Raw genomic sequence first — 24,953 nt, forward strand, 5'->3', positions numbered from 1 at the left:
CTGAAATTTGAAGTGCGCCTTGTTGATTTTGCAGTTCGCTCTGTAACTCTTGAATTCTCTCATAAACATTTCCTCGAATTTATGGAAGATGGTCGACTTGTTTCGTAATGAAGGTGGAGGCGATGTTATGGATTGCTGCCATAAAATAACTTCGCAACTTCTTTGATGCTGTAAGGCCAGCAACTGCGAAGGACAGTTGTTGTAGGGATGCATCGACTTTTCTCGTCTTGTCCCAGTGGTTTAGTGAAACAAGATGATCTTTTCAGTGCACTTCGAGAAAATGGCATTAACACAGGTGAGCTTCTTTATCCATGATTCTATCAAATGGATATAACTGAAATGAATGTCGGTAGTTTCGCCTACAAGTCGATTCGCCTACATCGAAGTCGATTCGCCTACACGATCTGAGTCGATTCGCCTACACGATCTAATTAAGTCATTTCGCCTTCACTTGCTTAAGTCGAAAATATTTGGCGAAGATAGATGAACATCACTGTCAGAATTCGTTTGGTGAAAGGGAGATCGAAAGGGAGGTCGAAAGGAACATCACACAACAACAGTTGTACAGTAAACAAACAAATTTAATCGGGTAACCCGAAAACACTGACCCCCGGTCCGTGGACCCCCACTACGGACCGGGTTTGTGGACTACCTATGGACCAGTCCATGGACTACCCCTACGGACTCCCTCTACGGACCACCCCCACAAAATATAATAAAAATTAGAGATAAATACTTCTCTCATGGGTTGTCTAATAGACTACTCGTCTCAGCGAATTTTCGAGTATTACACTGTGCAAATGTAATTGACACCCTTCTTCCCCCCGCCCCTGCCTGAAAAAAAAAAAGCCTATAAGTTTTATTCAGCGTAAGGAGATGCCGATGGCAAAAAGAAGGAAAATTGTTACATTGCATTCATGGCTCAATCTGACAAGTTTTTTGGTCGTTAGGTCGTTCAAGCTTGTTTGTATCTGTAACTGCGCAGAGCAAATTGTGAAGCCTGGAACGAGTTCACGAATCCACGTGAGAATGGGCTGAACAAAATGGTGGAGGGGAAAGAGCACAAATTCCGAGGCTTCCCGGAGGCTTCCAGGAGGCTTCCTGGATACTTTCACCATCTTTCATTTACAGTATGGCCACAGCAAAGGAAATGGCAATTGAATTTGCAAAATGTAAAGTTTGAAATTTCGTCTACATGATCTATTAGACAACCCACAACTGAAATATTTATTTCTTTTTTTCTTTTTTCTTTTTCTTCATTCTAATTTGGGGGGTAGTCTGTAAAGGGGGTCTGTAGGGGTAGTCCGTGGACCGGTCCATAGGTGGTCCGTGGACCCGGTCCATAGTGGGGTCCACGGACCGGGCATCAGTGTTTTCAGGTTACCCAATTTAATCTCCTACTCTCTAGCCTGCTCTCTAGCTACACATCAGATACACAACTCATTGGGGACATGTGCGTGACCCTGGTGGTCAAGCGCCCTAATTGTTGTACGTCAGGGAGCTATTTACAGGTTTCAAAGATTACGGAGCTCAGCCAGCAAAGGTCAACAAACGTTCTGCAGTGGCCCATTATATTAATTTGAATGCTGAGTGAATACTCTTGACTTGCCATTTAGACATACACATTGCCTAAGAAGTTTTTCAGCAGAAGTTGTTCTCTGATTGGAAAAATCTTCCCACTGTTCAAATATTTTAGCCTACAGGAAGCAGTATTTTGCTCTTTGAATCCTTTTTAGCATTTTTTCAGAGACCAAACGAGTTTGTAGTGTCATCAGGCCAAGCCTCTTGATGGAGAATGTCGAGCAGGAGAATGGCATGCTCCATTTGCGGCTGTGACTAAAAGTGGCACGAGAACTTGGGGACTGGAATGTGAGACGTAGGACTCGGGGACGTGGGACTCAGGGACACGGGGACATGGGGACTCGGGGACACAGGGACTTGGGGACTCGATGACATAAGGATGTGGGGACGCGGGGATTCGGGGACACGGGGACGTGGGACACAAGCATGCGTGGGGACTCAAAGACGTGGGACGTAGGGACTTGAGGACATGATAAACAAACAACACCTAATTTTTGTGCTGAATTTGTAAAATCGTTGGTAATAACATTATTTTGGGTTTGTCAATTTGTCCGTTGTGAAATTTGCTTGTCAGCGAAAGTAGAAATTAAATGAATTCAGAAATTGAAAAATGACTCTTTCTTTCATTTTCTTCTGGTTCCTATCTACACATAGGCTTTTGCTTATGCTTTTAAGATAGAATTTTATACCATGAAGGTCTTTTTAGATTATATCGGCCCGAAAATTCGGCATCATTTATCTCTCCGAGTGAAAACCTGTTATGTTCGTCCTATGAGAAATTGAGATTTTTCGACATAAATTCCTCCTGTAGGACTGAAAGTTCATTGTCATCGATACTACCGTTTTTGTAGCTCAAGCGAAACTGGTTGTGGAGCTCGTGAAAGGAAGACATAACAAAATTTTGCAATAGTTTTAGGTCGATGTTTGCAAGGACTCAGCTCTATTTACATGTACTTGCACTTGGTTTTCACACCGTGAATGACATCCTTGACCCATTCCTACAGAAGTTTTACTCATCGTCGTCGTCTCATTCATCATCGGTGCTTAAGGTCCCTATTACTTTTCACTTGACCGCCAAAAATTGTATTTTACAAATTCAGCGCAAAAATCAGGTGTTGTTTGTTTATCACGTCCTCCAATCCCTACGTCCCACATCCTCGAGTCCCCACGCGTGCTCACGTCCCACGTCCCCGTGTCCCCATGACCCCGAGTCCCCACGTCCCTGCGTACCCACGTTCCCGCGTCCCCGTGTCCCCGCGTCCCCACGTCCCCGCGTCCCCGTGCCCCCGAGTCTCACGTCCCCGAGTCCCACGTCCCAGTCCCCAAGTCCCTGTCCCACTTTTAGTCACAGCCTCCATTTGCCTGATGCACAGCGATGCAGGCCATTGTTTTATCCTTCGATGTCATTGTTGGTTCTTATAGCCATCTTGAAAACGCTCCAGCAGGAGGGCGGGCAGGTATTGCTGCTGATCCAGGTTTCCAAGACGTACTCAACAAACTGCTTCATAACTACCCATTATGTGTAATCCTAGAACCTTTGGCCACAGTTTTTATGTTCCTTATGAGTTTCTCATTTTTTCTGCATGATGAAAGATCTGTCTGTTCCCCCAACATAACTCACTACAATCATCATGCACATCATGCGTAGTCCCATGACCATGTCATTGATTTAATAACGCCTCATCATTGACAAAGGAAACTATTGAATCAGGAAGTTCCTGGAAGCCTTGCACACCATGTCGGCTACCAATGTGGACAATAGCTCTTGTTATACCTCCCAACTGAAATACGTTTTCCGATTGGAGGAGAATGTGTCACGTGTCATGGGTCAAAACTCACTAACTCCTTAGGGCAAACAAAACTCACTAACTCCTTAGGGAAACAACAACTTGAATTTTCCACTTGCACGTATACTCAGGTTGTGCTCCTTGAAACCACAGCAAATTTGTGAGCCAGCCAGCGTCAAGCAAAAGATTTCTTCGCAGTTTTTTTCTATTTTTGAGTTGGGATGTGTAACGAAACACTTAATGACTGGTCACGCAGGAAATGACTTCGATCATGTAGGCAAACCGACTTCGATGTAGGCAAATTGACCTGTAGGTGAAAAGACTTGTAGGCCAAACGACCGGTTTCCATTGAAATTATGCAAGAGATCTACATGTCTAATAACAATAACTTTCTGCTGTATTTTTAAGTACTCCAGTTTATTAAAGAATTAACTTTACAGTGGCTGATTTCATGTGCTGTGATGTTGAAAGACTTGCTTGGATGATTTCGATCCCAGTGGAGGTATGAAATCATGAGATAGTACTGTATTAAGGCAATTAACTTGACGTTCACTGCATTAAAAATGACTGATTATCAAAGCTTCAGGAGCTCAGACCTTAATGAGAGAGAGCCTGCATGTAGTTAATGATCTGGCCCGGGTTGTTCGAAAGCCGGTTAATGCTAACCCAGGGTTAAAAGTTAATCGAAGTATCTGTTTTTCTTGTATAAAAATGTTTTTCATTGCTCATGTTTTGTGTAGTTTGAGATTTTTCAAACTCAAACCTGGATAACAAACAATATAAATAGAAAACAGCACCCAAAAGTTACAAAACTGAAATCAAAATTCTCGCTAATCCTGGGTTAGCTTAATCGGGCTTTGAACAACCCGGCCCAGGTGCTTTATTGAACTAGCACTCGGACTGAGATCTTAAATTAACGAGGGTTACATAAAATGGAGGTGGAAGGTTAGAGCTCCTTTGTCATTACCTTTTTGTGTATGATTCAACAACAAACTCTCTCCAAACTTTCACTCCTTCATGTTTCTTGAAAAATTACTATAATTATATTTTTTAATGATACATAATTATTCCTGTCATTAATGTGTCTTATTAGTACTGTTACAGCTATTTGAGTCGTTTTGAATTGTTTGTTGGATTAAGGTATCCTGGCAGGTTTGCACACACTAAGCTGAGACTGTAAGCAGTACCTGTTCATGTTTAGATGAGACTATTGGAAAAATCTCTGACATGTTGGATTCCTCCAATCCACATCCTGAACTAAATATAAACAACCACAAATCAACGTTTAAAATTAAACTTCTGGAAGGATGGGGTTTAAACAAAAACCCTTCTGTGGAAGTTATGGACAACAACCTTGTGTAACAAATAGCAACTTTACTTATAACTTTATTTATTTGTAAGTGACAGAAAACATAAGTTTGGAAACAAAAAATGATAAAATTCTTCCTGTTTGTCTGCAATGTAATAATATTATTTTGATGTGATTAGGATTTGTCCTGTCTTCAAAAAACTTTCATTGCTCAGTCATCTGCCTTCACCATGAATGGAAGTGATTTTTATGAAGAGATGATGTCCAGATTTAGCATACTGTCAACAGGTACGACTTAACAGTTATGGTTTACTTGCAATAGTTTTCACTCAAACAAATAATGATTTAGTTAAATTAACAAAGTTGTTAGAGCTGGAGACTAGGGGATTTTTCAGACTATGAGTTTGTAATAAAATACAAATTAGTTGCAGTTGCTTTAAATAATAGAAAGACTCAAAAAGTAATTTACCCCAACTACTTTGTTGTAATATTGAGTTGTTGTTGTTGTTGTTGTTGTTGCACTTTGAAATAATTTGTTGTTTTCGAAATGTTCTCAAAAGTGTCCATTGTACACTCACGGATATTTATAGACTATACAGATGAGTGTATATTAATTTTTTTATTTTAATGAGTTTCATTGTTTCAAAAATAACTCCTAGTTTATATTTCGGTTAGCAGAGAGGAGGTGGCATGATCAAGTGGTGTAGGGTGCTAGATTTGAAATCTGGAGGTCCCTGGTTCAAATCCTCCAACCTACTGCTATTTGGATTTGTTCTCAGCAGTCCCGAATTCAACTCTTTGACCATGTTGTGTTAATAGCTAACTGGTCAGCCTCCTACCAGTTATGATTGTTAATAGTTTATGTTCTATTTGAAATATTAATTTGTTTATTTATTTACAGTGTCCCCAATTAACATAACAGTGCCACATACATTTGCCACTTAAATAAAGATATTAAATTTTGAAATAATTATAAAATTATTGTAAAATAATTATAAATAATACTGTTATTTATTGACATAATTGTTAGACTGAGATACTGGTTAGTGAAAAATTATGGATCAATCTTCCCATTTTTGGAGACAAAAAAAGTATTCCTACCAGTTACAGTACCATTAATTAGTAGAGAGTTGTTGTTAATATAATTAATGAAAATTTCTTTATCTTTCCTTTCTTTTAAAAAACAGGATGTGATAAGTAAGTGTGATTTATTGATTTTGCATTGTTAAGACAAGTGTAATTTGAATTATTAAGTAAACTAGAAAGATTCCAAACTGTTGAAAAGCTAATGAGTTGGTTTTCAAATATGCAAAGGTCATTACAACACTCAGCAAAATTACTCAATTCTGATTGGTGGAGAGCTGTACATTTAATCCCAAATTGTGCGAAGTATGTGTAGGACTCCTTATATGTCGATGGAAACAGAAATTGATGTACATATAACTACCACCTTTTTCCAAGTCCCTGGCAAGAGAGTTTTATCGTCAGAGAACCAGGAACATATCCAAAGATGCCTGAAGCTTTCCAAAGGCATTTCAAAGATTTCTGATTGTTCAAAGTTTTGAACATTAGCCCCAAGATGAATTTCACTCAAACTAACACCATCACAAGCACTTTTGCCCTAAAAGCCTGGGTTGAAATTGGAGATTTTATTGGAGGAAGAGTATTGCCATCATCATCACATGAACTTTACTTTTCTTTCATTAATTGGTTCAAGGTTACATACTTTTGGGAAAGATGCCACAGTTCAGGTGCAAATTGTGAGAAATTGCTTCATAGACATGAGTAGGGACCAAGATCATGTAGTTCATAACTTTGTTTTGACATAACCCTAAGGTGTGGAAGTAGGCAGGTATATATATGTACATCACCCAAACCCAAAAACATCTGCTGTTGATTCAAAATTTCTAATTTAAGCTTTTCAAGTTTGACTTGGAGTCTTCCAAAGATTTCTGAAGTGCACCCAAGACTTCTGGGGACATTAATATTCCATCTGCAGACTTCTGAACATCTATCTGAAGTTGACCCGAGCCTTAATTGCTAAAAGACTAGCCAAGGATTTCTGACTCTTACCTTTTGAAATGGTCATGGTTTATTTAGTGATGTCTGTGAGATGTAGAATAGAAACTTGATTCTTAATTATTATTTTCATTGATTTGGTGAATATGAATGAATTTTATCATTCAATCCCGAAATAATGTTTTGAAAGAACTCAAACTGCCTTAGCATACTTTAAAACATCACTTGTACCTATTAATTAATGATGCATCTTTTGATTGTAAGTTATTGCTCAAGTGGTCATGCTGCTTTAATTATCAATAGATGTGTTGAACAGTATCTCATAATATTTTTTGATTTTGCATTTAGTTTAGATGAACTACTTGATGGAGGTTTGTACACTGGGGAGCTGACTGAAATTGTTGGATCTGCAGGTGTTGGCAAGTCTCAGGTAATACACATTAAAGAATCTTAAGAATCTTGGCAAATTATTCCAGTGATTTTGTGGAAAGTTACATGCTTAAATGGGTAAACTTTTTTAATGTTCATCATTCTCTGAATTGCTGTGTTTGACATTTCTTTTCAACTATAACTATCCATGCACTTCCTAGCTGTGCTGATACATGTACTGCTCATCGTACCAAAGAAAATGAAAACATATGTAATGCACTGGAAATATTGTTTAGTTACATGCATTACTTCTTTTTATTACATGGCATGTGTTTGTAGTGGAAGGATATAACACATGCTCTGATTAGCCAATTGTAGGGCATTATACTCCGGTAATGCCCACAGGCCAATTATGGTCCTGCAAAACCAAAACAAAAAGCCATATAATAAACAACTTATTAACCTTGAATGTTCAGTCTTTACGAAAAAATCTCAAACCTTGGCTTTCCTGTACTGACCTCACTATAGCTCGGTCAGTACAGCCAGGTCTCGGTTTGAGATTTTCCCATAAAGACCTCACTCTCAGTTAATAAGTAGTTAATCTTTATCAGATCTGCATGGGCATTGCCATGTTCACTGCTATGGAAACAAAGAAGAATGTTCTCTACATTGACACTGGAGGCTCATTAAGTGCAACAAGAATTAAAGACATGTTGCAAGAGTGGAATGCTTCTCTGGATGATCAGGTATGAAAAACATTAAAAATGTAATGGCAGAAGGTTTCTTGGATGTTTTTAGTCTACTGTCCTGAATAAATGTTTTTGACAAACAGTTTCGACCCTGATTGTAGTGAAAGAAGAGGGCACTGTAGTTTTAGTGAGGAATCAACCATTAAAATACAAAATTAAGGAAAGTCTCTATAGCATTTGATGAGTAAAACCACACCAATAATGTCAATGATACAAGGCTGTGGTCTAAGAAAAATTACGAGGAGCCAAAAGGTTCTTAACCATGAGATCCTGGGTGCCTGGCAGTACTTCATAAGCCTATATGAAAAAAGTAAGTTTTTCCAGTCATCCAAAAGCAAAAGTTAGTTACCTGTGGTACCCAGGCAATTCTAGAGCACAGCCCCATCATATATGATCTGACTAGCAATTCTTGACAATGAATTGGCTATTTTTGTGGTAGTAGTTCAGTTTCAGTCCTCTGTCTAATCTTTAAGAGATAATTGGAAGCATGCATTTGAGATACAATAGTACACAGACCTGCACATTTTGGGGGGATGAAGTTGGAACTTCTTTCAACATTCGTCCTGGAGAATCTTTGGCAGTTCGTTGAAGAGGTTTCACATTCAGATACTTAAATTCATTTGGTAGACAAATGGTAATGGAAAATCATGTTGCAACATGTGAAAAAAAACTACTAGTGCATTGTTACACTTTACCAACCCTCCTTCATTTTATGTGGTTTAAAACTGTGAGTCATGATCTTGAGTTGACAGTTAAAGCATCAGAGTTTTCATTATATTTGCATCCTCTTTCTCTCGCAGGAAGTTTACACCATACTGTCCAGAATATCAGTTATCCACGCCTTTGATGTATTCTCTGTACTAGAAGCTCTAGAGAGTGTGAGACAGAGAATGCATAACCAGGTATTGAAAAATTTTCCTGTTATAATGCCGACACTCCAAATGATAGCTGATGCCATTGTGTGCAAGTAGAACACTTGCTGTTCATTTTAGTGGCAATGGATACTGAAACAAAATTTGATAAAGTTTTGTCAGAATGTGAAAATTATGACTAACCGACCCATGCCCCATGCACAGTTGCAGTGCTACATTTTAGCATTATCATCTTGGGCTAAAGGGAAAATCCTGACATTGTGAAAATCCTCAAAGTGGCAGAGGATGATTGTCTCCCAGCACAGCTAAAAAAAAAAAAGGAGAAGGTGTCAAGACGGTTAACTACATCACCATATGCTTTGTGCTTACTGAAACAGGTTTGCATGTGAGACATGCTAGAGGCCTTAGTCGATTAACCCGAAAAGCCGATCAAATGAGAAAGTTAATGAGATTTTTTAAGAGTTGCAACTTTTGTACACTCTGAACAAGTTTGAATGTATTAGCCCTAATGGTGTAAATCAATGGGGAAATGATATCAATTCTTATTTTCTCTCAGCTGATGTGGTTGCTCACTGTCGATGGAAGTAGACAAAAATTCTTGTTAACTCTTTTCAACTATCAGTCTGTTTAGTTGTAGCCCTAACATTCACGATGGTTAGTTACATTGGACATTCTGCACTCAAGTCTTTGTTTATACTGAACCTTAAGTTAGAGAGTGAATAATGAAATACTAGGCAGTAGTTTCAAAGGAAAAAAAGGTGGAACAAACTGTTCATTGTTAATTAATTGATTGATTAATTAATTGATTGACCAAGAAGTTAAACGCTAAAAGATTTTTAAACACATTTAAAAAAGCGAACGACATTTCGGCCCTACGTCACGCCATTATCAAGATAAAAAGTGAATACGAATACAAAAAAGTCATTTTCTAACTCTCTCCTGTCACGTAAATTAATTAATTAATTAATTAATTAATTAATTAATTAATTGCATCGATTCCTTTTGAAAAATCTCGATCGTGATTGGTACTCTGTTCGCCTGTTTGTCACGTTAATCAGCACACAATCACATGGGTGTCCAATTACAACTTTATGTAATTGGATACCTAAGCCATTCGTACGTCAATTACGCACGCTTTAATGGCTTTCTTCTTAATGTTTCCTACATTTTTTTAAAAACTTATGGAAAGTACTACTGTCTTTTTCGCTCAAAACAATTTTTTTTTATTTCGAAACTTGTTATAGATACGATTTATTAGTACCTGTACCTTGCTTCATACAATTAGGAGAGTAATTGTGCTCGTAATTTCAAATCGGCCTCGCGCTTTTGCGCTCACCCGATTTTGACATTACTCGCGCGATTACTCCCTGAATTGTACTCCTCTCGGTCCAGTTCCTATTACTAATATTATATCTATTTATAACGCTCTTCTGCCCTACTTTTAGGGTGATGATGACAACGATGATAGTGTGCGAGATCTTAGAATGATCATTGTAGATTCTGTAGCAGGAGTGATTTCCCCCATTCTTGGTGGCCAACAAATTCATGGTACAGTGCATAATTATATCCTTGTTTTGGCTGTTTTCATGGTCATAATTTGATCCAAGAACTAGCGGCAAGGGGCGACCTTAAAGTCTGTTTAATCAACAGCGTTGTCTGTAGGTTCTGAGCACCTTTCCTCGTGGGTGTGAACTCAGAAGTGGGTCATGTTTATATGAACTAGTTGGCAAAAGTTAAAATACTGCTAAATCCTTTTGCAGAAAAAAGTGACAGTAAAATGGATTTGGCACTGGCTTACATAGGCTTAATTTGTTTTATTCTGTATGTAAACGGAAACCCAAGGCAACTTTTAGCTCACCCTCTAGATTAATCCTGGGTCTGAAAGTACACGCCAAAAGAACCTCTTAATTCTTGAAGTCCTGTAGAGTTTGTGGCAAATTTCTACGTAAATAGATTAAAAATCTCAATTGACGCGTCCTCACTTTGTCCATCTCAGGTCACTCCTTGATGGTGAACCTTTCAAGAACTTTGAAGGCTCTGGCAGTTGAGCATTCAGTGGCAGTTGTGGTACGTTAACCTTATACTGGCATGTTAATAAAACTTTGTGAGAACAAAACTAGCACCTTGGCAAGATTTTACCAACTGTCAGGTTTGCTCAGTTAGTGATTTTTTATATTTTTGATGTGTTTTCGTTTGCATCCTTTAGATTACCAATAATGTGGTCACAGACTCTTCTAAGTCTGCGTTTTCCACCAAACCTGCCCTGGGACCAACCTGGGCCCATGTTCCAAACACCAGATTGTTCATACGGAAGAACTCTTCATCCCAAGCTGGCAGCTCAGAAGTGGAAAGAATTGCCACTGTGGTCAAGTCTTCAAGACAGGTAAGGTCACGTGGTTATTAAAACTACCACTCTTACCCTCCCCTTCCATACTCTTTCCCTACTGTACCTCCCTCGTTTCACCTTTCCTTTAGCCCTAATACTTCATATAGAGGGAGTATTTAACATCAGGTTAAGTAAAAGAATGATAAAACTTTTTCGCAGCAAAGATTTGACGAAATGTCAGCTCTTATAAAGTTAAAGTCAGCCTTTGATCTTTTGCAGAAATTACAAGTGTCCTGTGTTTTTTACATCGATCATGGCGGACTCTACAGTCGCAGACCAGCCAGTCATAACTAAACACAAACGTAGCATTGTTGTTCAACTGAGAAATGCAAGTTTCTAAGATCCCAATTGATAAATTGTAGTGTTGACTGAGAAGTCAAATTCTTCAAGTTCTCGTGCAGCAGTGTTCGATAGTGTTCTCGTGCAACAGTGTTTGCGTTGCGGAGAACCTCACTCACTGTCGGTTAACGTCAATTGTGTGCGAACTGGAAAAATTTCCTGTTGTTAAGAAATGTGGTTTTTAGAGGAATCAAAAAGACCTCCCAACTGAGAAGAGTAGAGCCCTTTCCGTTAAAAAATGAGAGCAGTATTTGCCTTAATAATACCAAACGTAGTGGTGTCCGAGAAAACCTAACAATGCTTAAATTTGCTAGAAACCTGTCATTAGTTCCGGAGAAACTACATCTCCCTTTGGACTCTATCACTGTTTTCTTCATTTTACCGTAATTCTGAGTAAATCTCGGTAACTTATGGGTGTCTGGAAAACCCGAATAGCGAATAGCGAATAGTCGCGAATAGCGAACAGCGAATAGTCCCGAATAGCGAATAGCGAATAGTACGAATAGTGCGAATAGTCTCGAATAGTCTCGAATAGTGCGAATAGTGACGGATAGTGGCAAAGAGTGGCATTTAGTGGCAAATAGTAGCAAATAGGGTACCCAGTATCTCGCAGTCAACCTCGCAGCAACGTAAGGTGGGATTTTCCCGCTAAAAAGCGCAGACGCTTATCAGGACAAAGGGTTTTGCTAAACGTAATTTCTTCCGTTTTAACCGCTGCAAAAGCGTAAATAAGTCTTTATTAGGCTATCCTTGTGTTTTCTGTTTTCTTAATGTCGGCAATGGACAGCCCTAGCCTGAGTTCGGAGAAGAAAAGGTAATAAATTCACTGAAATTCTGTTGCTTATTTGGATAATCAATTAACGCAGGATATTAGATCTAAAGCGGTGACTATTGACGACTATTCGTCGCTGTTCGCCACTTTTCGCGACTGTTCGCCACTATTCGCACTATCCGAGATTATTCGCACTATTCGCACTATTCGGGACTATTCGCTATGCGTTATTCGCGACTATTCGCTATGCGCTATTCGGGTTTTCCAGACACCCGTAACTTAGAGCTTGTTGCACGTTTGATTTGTCTTTCGTATTCCACCGGTGGTCTTCTACTTCTGGGCTTATTTGCTCTATGAGTAGGATTTCTTGTGGTTCCAAACTGACCTTCTCTTCAAGGTCTTGACAGTGTCAAAGTACCCAAGACTGATATGTCCTTGTTGTTACAAACAACTTTGACGTTTCTATTCTAATTAATTGAGTGTGTTAATCTCACATTTTGAAAACTTGTCAAACGTTCGTCTTTAACGACTCTTTAACCCTGAAAGAGAAGTACAAAATCGATATTTATTTGTTGAACACTTTGAACGCTGAATGCAAAGCTGGCTTTAAAGGCGCGTTAGCGCTATAAAATGAAGTAGTTGTTCATAATATATTTATCAGTGCAAAATTGTTATATAATTGTACATCAACAATAGCTGAGTAAAGTTCATGAACTTGTTTTGTGCTTTAAGATTTCTTAATGCCAGTCTTAGCAGGAATGCTGCTTGATGTAAATGTAGTTTTGTAAGTGGTGGCCGAATTTTATTGGTAATATTGTACGAGAAAGGTTTGAAAATCTACGCGGTAGTAATTAGGGTTTTACACATTTTGTTCAGATTTTTCACTATGATGCTAAATAGTAATGCTCGATGCTCAAAGTATCTCACTATTATTCTTCAAAGGAGCGACTACTAGGCGCCATTATGCTCACAAAAAATTATAATATTTACACTGAACGCTTATCATATTTACGCGTGAGGAACGACTCCGGCAATGTAATCCACCATTGCTCTAGCTTGGCTATTGTGAAATGCGTTTTCTCAGTATAGTAATGAAAAACTCGCTCAAATGCAGCAGAATAGGATTGAATTAGACTGAATTAGCAAAACCTGTTGGCTTGTGCTGTGTGTACAGTAGTCATGTGACTGGTGCCCAGATTTCTCTTGGCCTACCCAAGGCCCCCAACCATCAGCCTGCTTTTGTCACTATTTTTCCGGCATAATGTTGAATTCTTTGCTCCCACTATTATGCTCAAAATAATGCCGGCATAATGGTATAACAAGAGATTGAAAACAACCTGTTCTGGGATGGCAAATTGTTCAATACAGAAACTAGCTAAGCGAGCTGCAATATAAACGAAAGAGATAAGACGTTTTCTTCGCAAGAGTGCCTCAAAAGAGGGTTCAAAGGGAGTTCCTTTCCTTTCCTTTATTGAACTCTAATACAGCTGACCAGGAAGCTGTCCTATAAAGACGTGACATTTCAGCAAACGCGCGTGACATTGTCAGAAAGGGTCGTTGGAGTCGGGCTCGCACGACTTGCAGCCCAGTCTGGAAAAGTGCTCAGATCGAACATGGCGACACCATATGTGTTAACACAGATCACCAACACGGTGACAGCCAGAATATTCATTCCCAAACCGGCTTTTGCCTGAGAAAAAAGGCAAAAAATATAACATGTGTGTCAGTTTTTATGAAGTCCGAGTTGTGAGCGTTGCTGAACTAATTAAACTAAGATCACCGGAAGAGCCTGCAGAAACCATAAGTCAAAGGCGATTGAAATGACTAAGGAAACACTTACATGTTAAAACCGTTACCATGCAAAATATATCCTGAGTAAACTGAGAGTTGATAAAATAAAGATGGTGAATTTTAATTGGCCACTCGACCAAAAATCCTTTCTGATGACGCAACTCTGCAAAAATCCTTGTAGTGTCCCTGATTGGTTGTTACTTTCGCGCGGAAATTTCAAACTCGAGCGACAACCAATCACATGTTGAGCTGCGTCATCACCATGGAATTTTTCGAGTTGACTCGAGAAGGGGAAGAATTTAATAGATTTTCCTTGTCCCTAAGATGAAGATGGCTTCAATACATACCATGTCCTTAACTCTGAGGTGGCCGCCAGCGAACACGATAGCGTTTGGAGGTGTGGCAACAGGTAGCATGAAGGCAAACGAGCAGGAGATTGTAGCAGGAATCATTAGATACCAGGGATGAACTTCAATCTCTTCAGCCTACGAAAGCAAAAATAATTACGTAGTCAAGTACTATAAGAGGAAAAGTATTGAATTTGTGGTGTGGTGGTCATGATATACTCACCAGAGAAGCCAATATCGGTAGAAAGATGGTGGCGGTTGCTACATTGGAGGTAAATTCGGTGAATGTGGTGATCAAAATACAGACACTCATAACGATTGCATAGCTTGGAATGGCGTCGAGATTAGCCAGCTGTGAACCAACCCACTTGGACAGACCGGACACCTGATCAGAGAATTGAAAACAAAATATTTGTTTTCCGTGCGAAATATCTACTGGGGCTTTTATTTGTTGTGAGTTGCAAGGTTTGATTCAGTTGCGTAAATGATTTTCTCTGGTTGGCTAGAAGATGATGACGTTGAAGGGTAAATGAACCAATCAGAAGGTACGATGACGGCACGTTATTGGAAAAGAATTAGAGGAGCGATGGAATAGCGATGAGTTAAATGGCGCACGGGCGAGTAAGACTAATTAGTTCAGTCTCCTATCTTCCGCGTTCAGCATCCGTTTTTTCCAAAAGTCAATGAAATATGAATAAAAAATCATATTACTACAGTAACAAAAACATTTGATTGGCATTGTCGCGCGTAAATGGTAAACCGGCCGGCTTTCAGGGGAGGATTCAGGATTTTTCTTGGGAGGGTGTGCACCACTAAGGAATGGCGTAACTGACTGGTGAGGTATTGGTAACAAATTTTAAATGCGAATACGAAGAAGAAGGCTTCATCTCAGAGGGGTTCATATCCCCCGCACCCTTCCCCTAGATCCGCCCCTGCTTAGAAAATAGCAATATCTAGAAAGTACAATTCATTAAACATCAGAAATGATTCGGAAAAAAGTTTGTAGTTTGGCAAAAGGTCTTAGGTCGAAAATAACTCTACCCGATGTTTCATTTTTAGCTAAGAACTCTTGTTGAAGGGCATGTCGCGGAAAAGACCTTTCGTTGTATCTGATCTCTATTTTAGAGTAAGGACTTCTGGTCAACCTGTATAAATTGCCGTTACCTTACAAGCTTCCGCCAAAGCAAATCCGCTGCCAAGCAAGATAACAAGGTGCCATGGAAACCTCTTTGACATGGTCTTGAACTGCAGCAGGCCGGGTGGTGGTTTGTTTACTGTGTGACGATAACAATGTCTGTTAGTTAAAACAGTGTTTCTAATGACTATCGTAGAATTGAAACAAAACTTCCTTGCTTCCTTCCATCCATTTTTGGAAATATTTTTTGTTGTATGATATTTCCTGCAGTTAAATTTCAAAGTCTGAGAATTTGCCTAAGCCAATTAGCTAATTCTTGGACTAAAAGGCAGTTTTCTCACTCAACACACACATGTTGCACTTATACTGTATAGATTCATGTTGGCTCGCTGGGAACCAAGAAAACATGTGAGAGAAATAGTGAAGAACTCGCTTAAAAGTTCGTTACTGTCAACTTACCTGACCCATCAGAAGCAAAGATTCTCGGCCTTTTTGAAGGAAACACGAACAAGGAGAACGCAATAAACATGGCGGCTGTGGCGTCTCGAACGTAACTGAAAAGTAAAACAGCGAACGTTTGGAGTTAAAATTTTAAAGCATGGCATCGAAAACTAAACGAATTAATTGCTGGAATGAGTGCAAATAAAGGGCCTTTTGAGACTTTACCAAGGAATCGCTCAGCCCTCGAATTTCAGTTATGTATTTTTTTTATGTGTACCGAAGCTTCGGGTTATCCTAGCTTCAAAATGTCTCTAAAAATCATGGCCGAATTAATTCACCTTGATTTTGGTCGCTGACCACAACTTGAAAACGTTTCTGAGGAATCGGAAACACAAACGAAACACAGTTCAGTTGATGTTGCAGTTATACCCCTCTGTCTTTACAAACATACCCGTCCTCAAATATTATGGCCCATCCTTTCATAAATTTAGGATCACGGAAGAGCCACAGCAAGGCCAACAAGGTGAAATGACCAAGGACAGCTTTCTCGGCAAACCTGTGTGGAAATACGAGAGAAGAAATTATAAGTAAATCTTAAACTTTAACTGTAAAGTTAATTTTCTTTACAAACGTATCCCGTGATTTACTTGCTTACAAAATAGGAATTTGATATATCAACATAAATTGTTACCAGATTGAAGATTCATTTAATTAATGTTTAAGATGACATCTGTTAGTTAATCTTACGACATGGGTCCAAGAGCTCTGTACTGAGTCACCAAAACCTGTCTAATGGCTTGTGTCGACCGAGTGTCCCTTTGACGTGATAGTGTTGACTTGTTGAAGCACTTCCGGAAACTAAATAGAATTCAAAAAAATAATCCGTCGTCTGCTGTGCCTGGGCTGGATTTTATACAACAATAAAAGATACAGCCGTGTAAGGGTGCTGCGAGCATCATTTATACCGCAGCATAACAGTGTTATAACATAGCCTCAAGCAATAATAAACAAATGCACAGCTAATCAACTCGCCTGTTATATGAGAATTTTGTTAAGTCAAATGAAGCTAAAAATACTAAATTAATTCATTTCGTGACTTCAGGCGTCAAAAACGTTTGGTTTGAATTTTCAGATATTTTTGTCTAGAACAACATTTTCCTGAATTTCAGGAAAATAAGGGCAACCTCGTGAGGCATACCCGAATTTTGGGAAATTTTTGACCAGGAATGTTCATTCCATTTGATTTTCCTCTCTAAAATTCCTGAATTTTCTGTTGGATGGTCCTCGTTTCGGAAATTCAACAATTTTCAGATTTTCCGGAAACTTTCCAAGGAAATTCCATACCATGTTACGAAAGATTCGGAATTTCTGGTTGAATGAAAAGCGCCCTTTATTTCTCTTTACACTGAGCACACGAGAATAGAAATTTATGTGTCGATACTTCAACTGTGACAAAATTGATCAATCATGTAGTTACGGTTTTCGACCATTGCAATGTTTGTGCGTTTGGGTAAAAATTCAAGACACAAAACTTACTTAAATTTGAGAAAGAGTAGCTGAATCCAGATCCATGCAACAAAAAGAAGCACTACCATTTGAGGAAAAGCGTAACCAAACCACATGGCAAAGCTAAACCCTGGACTCTTGGGAAAGAGGCTGAGAAAATGGACAGGAAAAAAAACCGTATTAGTACGGAAAGTAATAAACTAACGCGTTTAACCATTATTCCACGAAACTTTACAACATGCTTTTTTTTTCTTCTCAGTGAAACTACCCGTGAATCAAATTTTTCGCTCAATTGATGTTGAATTATATACCGTAGCTGACTGGTATATTACTGAGAAAGCAATATGTGATTGAAATATAACGGAAAATTAAAACAGAAATTTCGGAAACATTTGAGTGACGTCATTTGAGTGACGTCACGAAACAAACTTTTGATTGACGTCACAAAAGGCAAGATGGCGGCGCTAAGGAAACTCGTAAGGTTGTTTTGTGACGTCATTTGAGTTACGTCACAAAACAAACATTTGAGTGACGTCACAAAAGGCAAGATGGCGGCGCTAAGGAAACTCACAAGGTCTATTTATTTCAACAAATTTTCTTTGTCCATCATATCAAGATCGCTTTAGTGAATTTTTTTTACGGTATTACTGTAAGCATGAGCATTTCTATTCTATATCAACTATTTTGCTGCAGTTAAGGCCACAAGGAGCTCATCAGTCGAGTTTCTTGCCTGTTAACCTGTCCACCAAATACCACATTGGGCCCAGTTCCCGTCAGTGTAGCTGTGCCGCCAATATTTGCAGCGTACGCAACAGCTAACATCATAGCCTTACACAGTCTGCTGTAATAAAGAGTCTCAGCTTTCTACAAATTAAACCAAAAAATTCTACTCAAAAATATGCAATAATAGGGGTTTAGCCATCATTGTTGTAAATACGGTGCAAGATAGTTTAATGCCATTTTCTACCTCCTCATCTCTTCTCAAGGGATCGCAAATATGATTATGACTCACTATGAACGAACATCTGGCAATACTTGACGTTAAAGCAAACACAAAAGAGATTCTCTTAATGGTGTGTTTAGTACGCAACTGTACGACACAAAGTTTGAACAGTGAAAAACGATTAACCCTTACATCAACCTCTTCTTCTTCTTCTTCTTGCAGTAAGGTTACTGTAACGGAATACATTCTGAAAATAAAGAAAAACATTGTCACGCAGTGTGTTAGGACGAACATTTCTAATGAACTCCGCTGACTCATAAATCATGCATGAAGGTACTAAATATCTTTTTGGTAGGTTAGATCGCTCAGATATTTGAGAATGAATGCCTTGACTACCTAGCGCCATAATTCACAAGCTTCTCACCTCTCATCCTTTTTAGAGAGAAAATCAGCGTTGTGTTTTCCCTTGTGTCCCGCAGTTTCTTGGACTGCGTCTCTTTTCTCTTCTTTTTCGTCATCTTTGTTCAAGTGGTGAAGTTCATATGATCCACGCCGCGGTACAATTTCGTCAATCTGCAGTTACAGGGTAAAGCACAGTACAGGTGAGTTGGGGAATAACAAGTTGAATTATGGTATAGGATGCACCTTTAATCCTCGTAAGACTGTAGGCGATAAACATATGTCATACATAACTAACTTTCATACCTTCAGAGACAATCATAACTCACGACCGACCGACCGCCGACTGACTCAGAGTGACTGAACTAACTGCCTGACTGACCGTCTGACGACTGACTGACGGACGGACGAACGGACGGACTGACTGACTGACTAACTGACGGACGGAAGGGCGGACGGAAGGCGATTGATTGTAACGAATGAACGAAAAATGATACAATAAGACGTCTTCAAGAATCAGCATTCCATCGACATTATCCTGAACAAAAAAAATGCAGTAAATTTAAGTCAGGTTTTCTACCTCATCTGCTTGGCTGTTTTCATTGTTCTTCTTTTCAAATTGGTTCTTGATGTTTTTGTTCTTTATTTCTCCCAACACCGCCTCAACAATCGGCACCATCATGGCGGTTGTAGCTGTGTTGCTTATCCACATGGAGAGAAATGATGTGGTCAGCATAACGCCAAGCATCAAACTGTGGAGAAAAACAGTGCTCGATAAAAGGCTTTGAAAGAGTGTCGAAAAGTAATTGGTTTTGCATTATTACACTACACGATTGGCTTGAAAAAATTGAAAAGTAAAACGTAGAACCAAAACCAGTCATGACTCACTCGGACAAGTTTTCCCGCGCTTTGTGTCAGCTGCATGAAATTACTTTTAGTTTTAATTGTTCGCTGGATTGTCTATGTCCTTTGTGATTGGTTAGAGTGGTTACTTTGGTTTTGGTTTTACGACACTCAATTGAAAACTGCTCTAAACAGCTTATGGTTTTGTAGTTTGTGACAGAAGAATTTTCTGAAGACTCAGTTATGATGGGGAAAAAGAAAAAAGGAGCACTTTGCCGGACTATAGCGCATTAACTTCTCCAGATATATACTTCTGAGCTGGTGCACTGTATATGCCTGCTATACAAAAACATTTTGCTATGGTGCTAACAGAAGTAACTGTGTTTGAATATGCAGTTGGTATTGGAAATTCGTGTTGACCCTCCAGCCCAGTCTTCCCCCGTCTCTCGACAATCGACTCACCGTCGAGGTTGAGCTCCAACCAATAAGAGAACTCGAAGAGCAATTCGTTTGTGTAAGTTCCACTGCTCTACAGCGACTGCCACGATCAGGCCACCAAAAAAAAGCACGTTGGTATCCTTGAAGTAAGGAGTAGAGACTTGTTTAGAACCCAGGACCCCGAATAAGGGGAAGAGAACCAATGGCAGAAGAGCTGTGACGGCTAACTCCACAACCTCGGTCACCCAATACACCGCCATGATCAGAATACAATACGCACAACGGGATTCCTGGTGAAGTAATGCGATCATTATCATAAATACATTGACTCGTTACCAGGGTAGCCTGCGTAGCTGGCGGGATTCGTGAGCGGCTGATTTTTGGTGGCGGAGCTGCCATTTTATTCTCGTGGAATTCGCGAGCGGCGAAGCCTCGAGTGAAATTCAACTCGAGTGCAAAAATTCAACTCGAGTGAAATATTCAACTCCAGTGAACTGTTCAACTCGAGTGGAATTCAATTCGAATCATCACCAATTCGCCACTCGCGTTCACGGCTTCGCCGCCAAAACAAAAGCACTCGCGCGCGAAATCCCGCCAGCTACGCAGGCTATTACCAGGGTAACAAGCGCATTATCAGGCATCTCAAAGTCTCGTTTTTCGGCCATCGAAGCTTAATTAAACAACAGTCATGTTTACCACGGCTATTTGTTTTGTTGTCAATTTTAAGAAGTTTTACAGGAATGATTCCCAGTGCACTAAAATAATCTTCTAAACACTTGGGGAGTAGTCTGTCGACCCAAATAGAGACCATAGTCACACAACACAGTGTGACCATTGCTTCCAACTGAGTTGTTTTTTACAAAAAACTCTGTCAACAGATTTTCTTGGATTGGATATTTGAGATGCAGAAGTCCTTTCGCGCCTTCATCAATTAATGGCCTTACACAAACTACACGAGGCTCGTCACGTTCTCCTTCCCAACGACGAAGAAAGCTTTTGTGTCGACTGTCGGCTCAAAAAGCGTCTGCTGATTAATCCTGATAAGGCTACACCTACTCCGAATGATTCTAACTTTAAACAAGGACCGTCCTCTAAGACAAAGGTAATTAAAGTGGCTCTCCTTATAACAGGCCATTGCCACACAGTGCTCTCACCTTTCCCTGCACGGCGATGGGTAGGGGCATCAGAAGAACAGGCGTCAAAAGCAGTATTAAATATTTTCTCCATCTTAAAATTCGCTTGAGAAGTGAAGGATTTTTCACTTGAAGCGGTTCGCGGTAAGATAAGTCAGGGGAGCCACTCGCGGTTGGTAGAGGCTTCGTTTCAGTCTCTTCCAGATAACTATAACCTCTTCCCCGATTCTCAGATTCCTTCCTTGCAGATCTACGGCAAATTCAAGACAAAACAATGACGACTTTCGCGAAATGTTCTGTGTTCGTAGGACATACACACCATAACGTGCATACATGAGGGTGTCCAGAAAAACCTGTTTCTCGGTCTTACTCTTACATAACTGATTTATACTTTCACTAACCTTGAATCCAATTCAGGCGTGCAACTGATCAGTTCTAAGGCAGTGGTGAGGTCTTCAGACGACATTGTAATATTTTTTAGACACACAGCGGGTCAAATTGCACAGTTGCCAAGTTGTTAATGTCACGCTATCTTAACACGAATCCCGGAATTACGCGTTTTGCGTCACCACTGTATCTACCTTTAACCTGGATGCCTTGGAACAAATTGACCAACCAAAACGTCGACGTTTCGTGAATACAGTGGGTGACAACATTTATCATTAACAGAAGAGTAACTCTTTCAAATAATCCAGAGGAAAATAAAGATTTGTTTTACTGCTGTTCTTGATTTGCATACTGTCGACACAGGAAGGATACTATAGTGAGGGGGATGTGCAAAGGGAGGGGGTTATAATAGTAAGGGGGATGTGCAAAGGGAGGGGGTTATTATAGTGAGGGGGATGTGCAAAGTGAGGGGGTTATTATAGTGAGGGGGATGTGCAAAGGGAGGGGGTTATTATAGTGAGGGGGATGTGCAAAGGGAGGGGGTTATTATAGTGAGGGGGATGTGCAAAGGGAGGGGGTTATTATAGTGAGGGGGATGTGCAAAGTGAGGGGGTTATTATAGTGCGGGGGATGTGCAAAGACGTTTTTTTATTCTAAATTTTAGGTTTAAGGACATTTTTTCTGTGTTGAAAAGTTTCTTGTGACCTTCAGTTGAATAAACGATATTCCTAAAACCACTTTTGGAGGTTGACATAGAGGCAAAACCCAGAGTTCGTATATTTATTTTTGAAACTCATTAATAATTCATCACGTTAAAACGAACAAAATCACAACCGTGAAGGAGGTTTGGATACCCGGTCTTAATTATAGCATAGATATTGACGATTTTACTTCTCCGTTTACACCTTAGTTTTTGTTTTGATTGAGAAGATAAATGAAACACTCGAGACTGTGTTTCATGGGCTATCCAAACACCGGGAATTTCGTCAAAAATAATCCGCTGCGCGTCGTATTTTCAATTCTCTTCTCGGTGTTTGGATATCCCCATGAAACACTCTCTCTCATGTTTGATATATTACGTCAAACACGTTCCTGTCAAACGTTATAAAAGGCTGGTGGATATAGTCACGGTTGTCATGATGCATTGCTGGAAAAAAGGTTACCATCATTTCTTTCAATTAGCTTTTTCCTTGGTCATGATCAGTTTTCTTCTTAGTGGCCTGGTTCCTGCAGGGGCGGAACCAGGATTTTTCTTAGGAGTGAGTGCACCACTAAATAATGGCGTAACTGACTGGTGAGGTGAACAGATATTAAAAGCGAACACAAAGAAGAAGGTGTCATCTCAGGGGGGGGGGGGGGGTTGCAACCCCGACACCAAGCGATGCAAGCGACGGTATAACACAAGTAGATTCCATGTTCCCGTGCGTCTGTTCAGTAACAGATCACAGAAGACGTCAAAATGTGCTGATAAGAACATCAGTGACACACTCGTCTTTCGCCTCGTGTGCTACGCTTTCATCCTTACCACATTCTGACGTCATCTGTGATCTATAACTGAACATACGTATGGGAACATGGAATTTATTTGTTAAATAGACTACGTTTTGCTAACGGACTTTGAAATGCAAGAGGTTAAACATGGCGAATACACGGTATAGCAAAAGCAAATACACAGGGTATCATGGGGCATGTGGGAAGGAACCTACCGGGAATCCCTAGGGAAATGTATACTGTTGTGTAGAGTGACGCGACACGAGTAACCCATGCAAGGCGTCGAATGGTGGAACGCATGGGAAGTTTTATATCAAACACGAGAGACAGTGTTTCATGGGGATATCCAAACACCGAGAAGAGAGCTGAAAATAAATACAACGCGCCGTGGACTATTTTGGACAAAATTCGAAGTGTTTAAATATCCGATGAAACACTGTCTCTAGTGTTTGATATATCTCAATCGAAACAAAAACTAAGGAGTAAACGGAGAATTAAAATCGTCCAAATCTATGCTAATTTATAAGACCGGGTATCCAAACCTCCTTCACGGTTGTTATTTTCTTTGTTTTAACTTGATGAATTATTAATTAGTTGAGAAGCACAGTTGAAAGCACTAGAAACACCGGTCCGGTAAACGCGCGGGAAAATCCTTGAGGTATAAGGCACTGGAAACGAGCGGTGCAACGGTGTAACAAGTTGAAGGGGAACCTAAAGCGAATAGAAAGAGAATTTCGGAGGGAACCGGCCAAGAATCTCTCGGGAAACGCAGGGGGCTGCAAATAACAGAACGAAAGGGCGGAACGTATGGCAAAAGGGACGAATTGCAATTGCCTCGTTTACTCGTGCTTTTTAATTGCAACTGTAGTCGAAATCACGAAATTACTTTTAACTTTTTTATTACGTAAGCTCAGTCATAGAGCGGGTGGTCTTCAATTGAGTGTCTAATTGGTAAGAAATTGGTTTGGTCTTGGTTTTACGACACTCAATTGAAAACCGCTCCATTAGATACCCAGCTAAAAACGACATAAAGACGGCCTTGTGGTCAGTAGTTAAACAAAGCTCTCAGTTTTCCAAGCTATGCTGAAAATGAAGATATCATACAAAAACAATCCGCTTCTAAACGTGTCAACACAGTGCAAATGACTCGCCAATAATATTATGTTCCGAAAATTGTTTTCTCGTGACAAATTCAACAAAAACACCTTGAAAAAGCGTGAGAATACAGTTTGCACCAAAAGCTGTGACGTATTTGTGCGGGAGTGGCTCCAATCTTTAATCCATATTCATGACAATGCAAATTGTAGTTTGTTTCATTTCAAACAGTTCTTGGCCGCGTGGAGACGTACACTTAGTGCTGGAGTTTGTGATGACAAATTTTGTGGTGAGGGACCGAAGAAACCGCAGATATACTTCATCAAACTTCATCAAATTTGAAGCAAAGGTAAGCATCGGCAACTTCTTAACATTTTGCTCTAAATTTAACAGTTTCTAACCTTGGAGAAACGGGTTTTGAAACAAATGCCGTTACAGCTTCCACGTGGCTTCGGTTGGTTGCGCCTTGGGAGTTCACTAAAGCTCGATAACTTTCCTTTGCCCTAAAAAAAATATCAAAAGAAAGAGAGATTAATTAAGTTTAAATGTGCATCCGTAGAAAAACAGATTTTGGATGTTATTTTCCTTTCTTCCTTAAACGTAAACTCGAATTCTTTTCAAAACATCCACAGCTTGGGTTCAGTAGCGAATTCTCTGAACAGTTTTATACTTGTGACTAGGACATAAATTTCCAGAACTGACAGAGCAATGTCAAGCGCTAAACAAGAACCTTGAAATGAATTTTCTTTGCCAGCTGTTATCTACATTTCAAAGTTATTTTCCCTTATCGACGGACCGCAAGTGTGGAAGTTTATATGCTA

General features: G+C 39.7%; 2 protein-coding genes across 3 annotated transcripts; one reads left to right on the forward strand and one right to left on the reverse strand.

The window, feature by feature from the left end:
- Window positions 1-12,902, forward strand: LOC110040792 (DNA repair protein RAD51 homolog 4-like). Of its 2 annotated transcripts, none has more exons than XM_089279472.1 (11): window positions 1-295; window positions 3,777-3,870; window positions 4,857-4,965; window positions 5,865-5,874; window positions 7,045-7,126; window positions 7,677-7,811; window positions 8,615-8,716; window positions 10,132-10,234; window positions 10,683-10,753; window positions 10,893-11,069; window positions 11,292-12,902. In XM_089279472.1, the coding sequence occupies exons 2-11, from the start codon at window positions 3,820-3,822 to the stop codon at window positions 11,364-11,366; spliced, it is 915 nt and encodes a 304-aa protein (XP_089135598.1). In that variant the 5' UTR covers window positions 1-295; window positions 3,777-3,819; the 3' UTR covers window positions 11,367-12,902. The 2 variants fall into 2 exon arrangements, with proteins under 2 accessions (XP_089135598.1, XP_089135597.1); XM_089279471.1 differs by having other exon boundaries at window positions 3,809-3,870.
- Window positions 12,614-21,680, reverse strand: LOC110040791 (Na(+)/citrate cotransporter-like). The gene is made up of 15 exons (XM_089279470.1): window positions 21,561-21,680; window positions 21,181-21,409; window positions 20,051-20,316; window positions 19,326-19,497; window positions 18,771-18,919; window positions 18,539-18,593; window positions 18,134-18,267; window positions 17,434-17,553; window positions 16,645-16,755; window positions 16,349-16,453; window positions 15,916-16,010; window positions 15,486-15,595; window positions 14,545-14,706; window positions 14,322-14,459; window positions 12,614-13,873 (listed from the first exon to the last, which is right to left on the reverse strand). Exons 1-15 carry the CDS (start codon window positions 21,623-21,625, stop codon window positions 13,706-13,708), a joined length of 2,079 nt encoding a protein of 692 aa, XP_089135596.1. The 5' UTR covers window positions 21,626-21,680; the 3' UTR covers window positions 12,614-13,705.
- Window positions 21,681-24,953: the final 3,273 nt, after the last annotated feature.

Source organism: Orbicella faveolata, unplaced genomic scaffold (genome assembly GCF_042242905.1).
Source record: "Orbicella faveolata isolate gen_17 unplaced genomic scaffold, um_ofav_v1 contig_47, whole genome shotgun sequence".
Lineage (NCBI taxonomy): Eukaryota > Metazoa > Cnidaria > Anthozoa > Scleractinia > Merulinidae > Orbicella > Orbicella faveolata.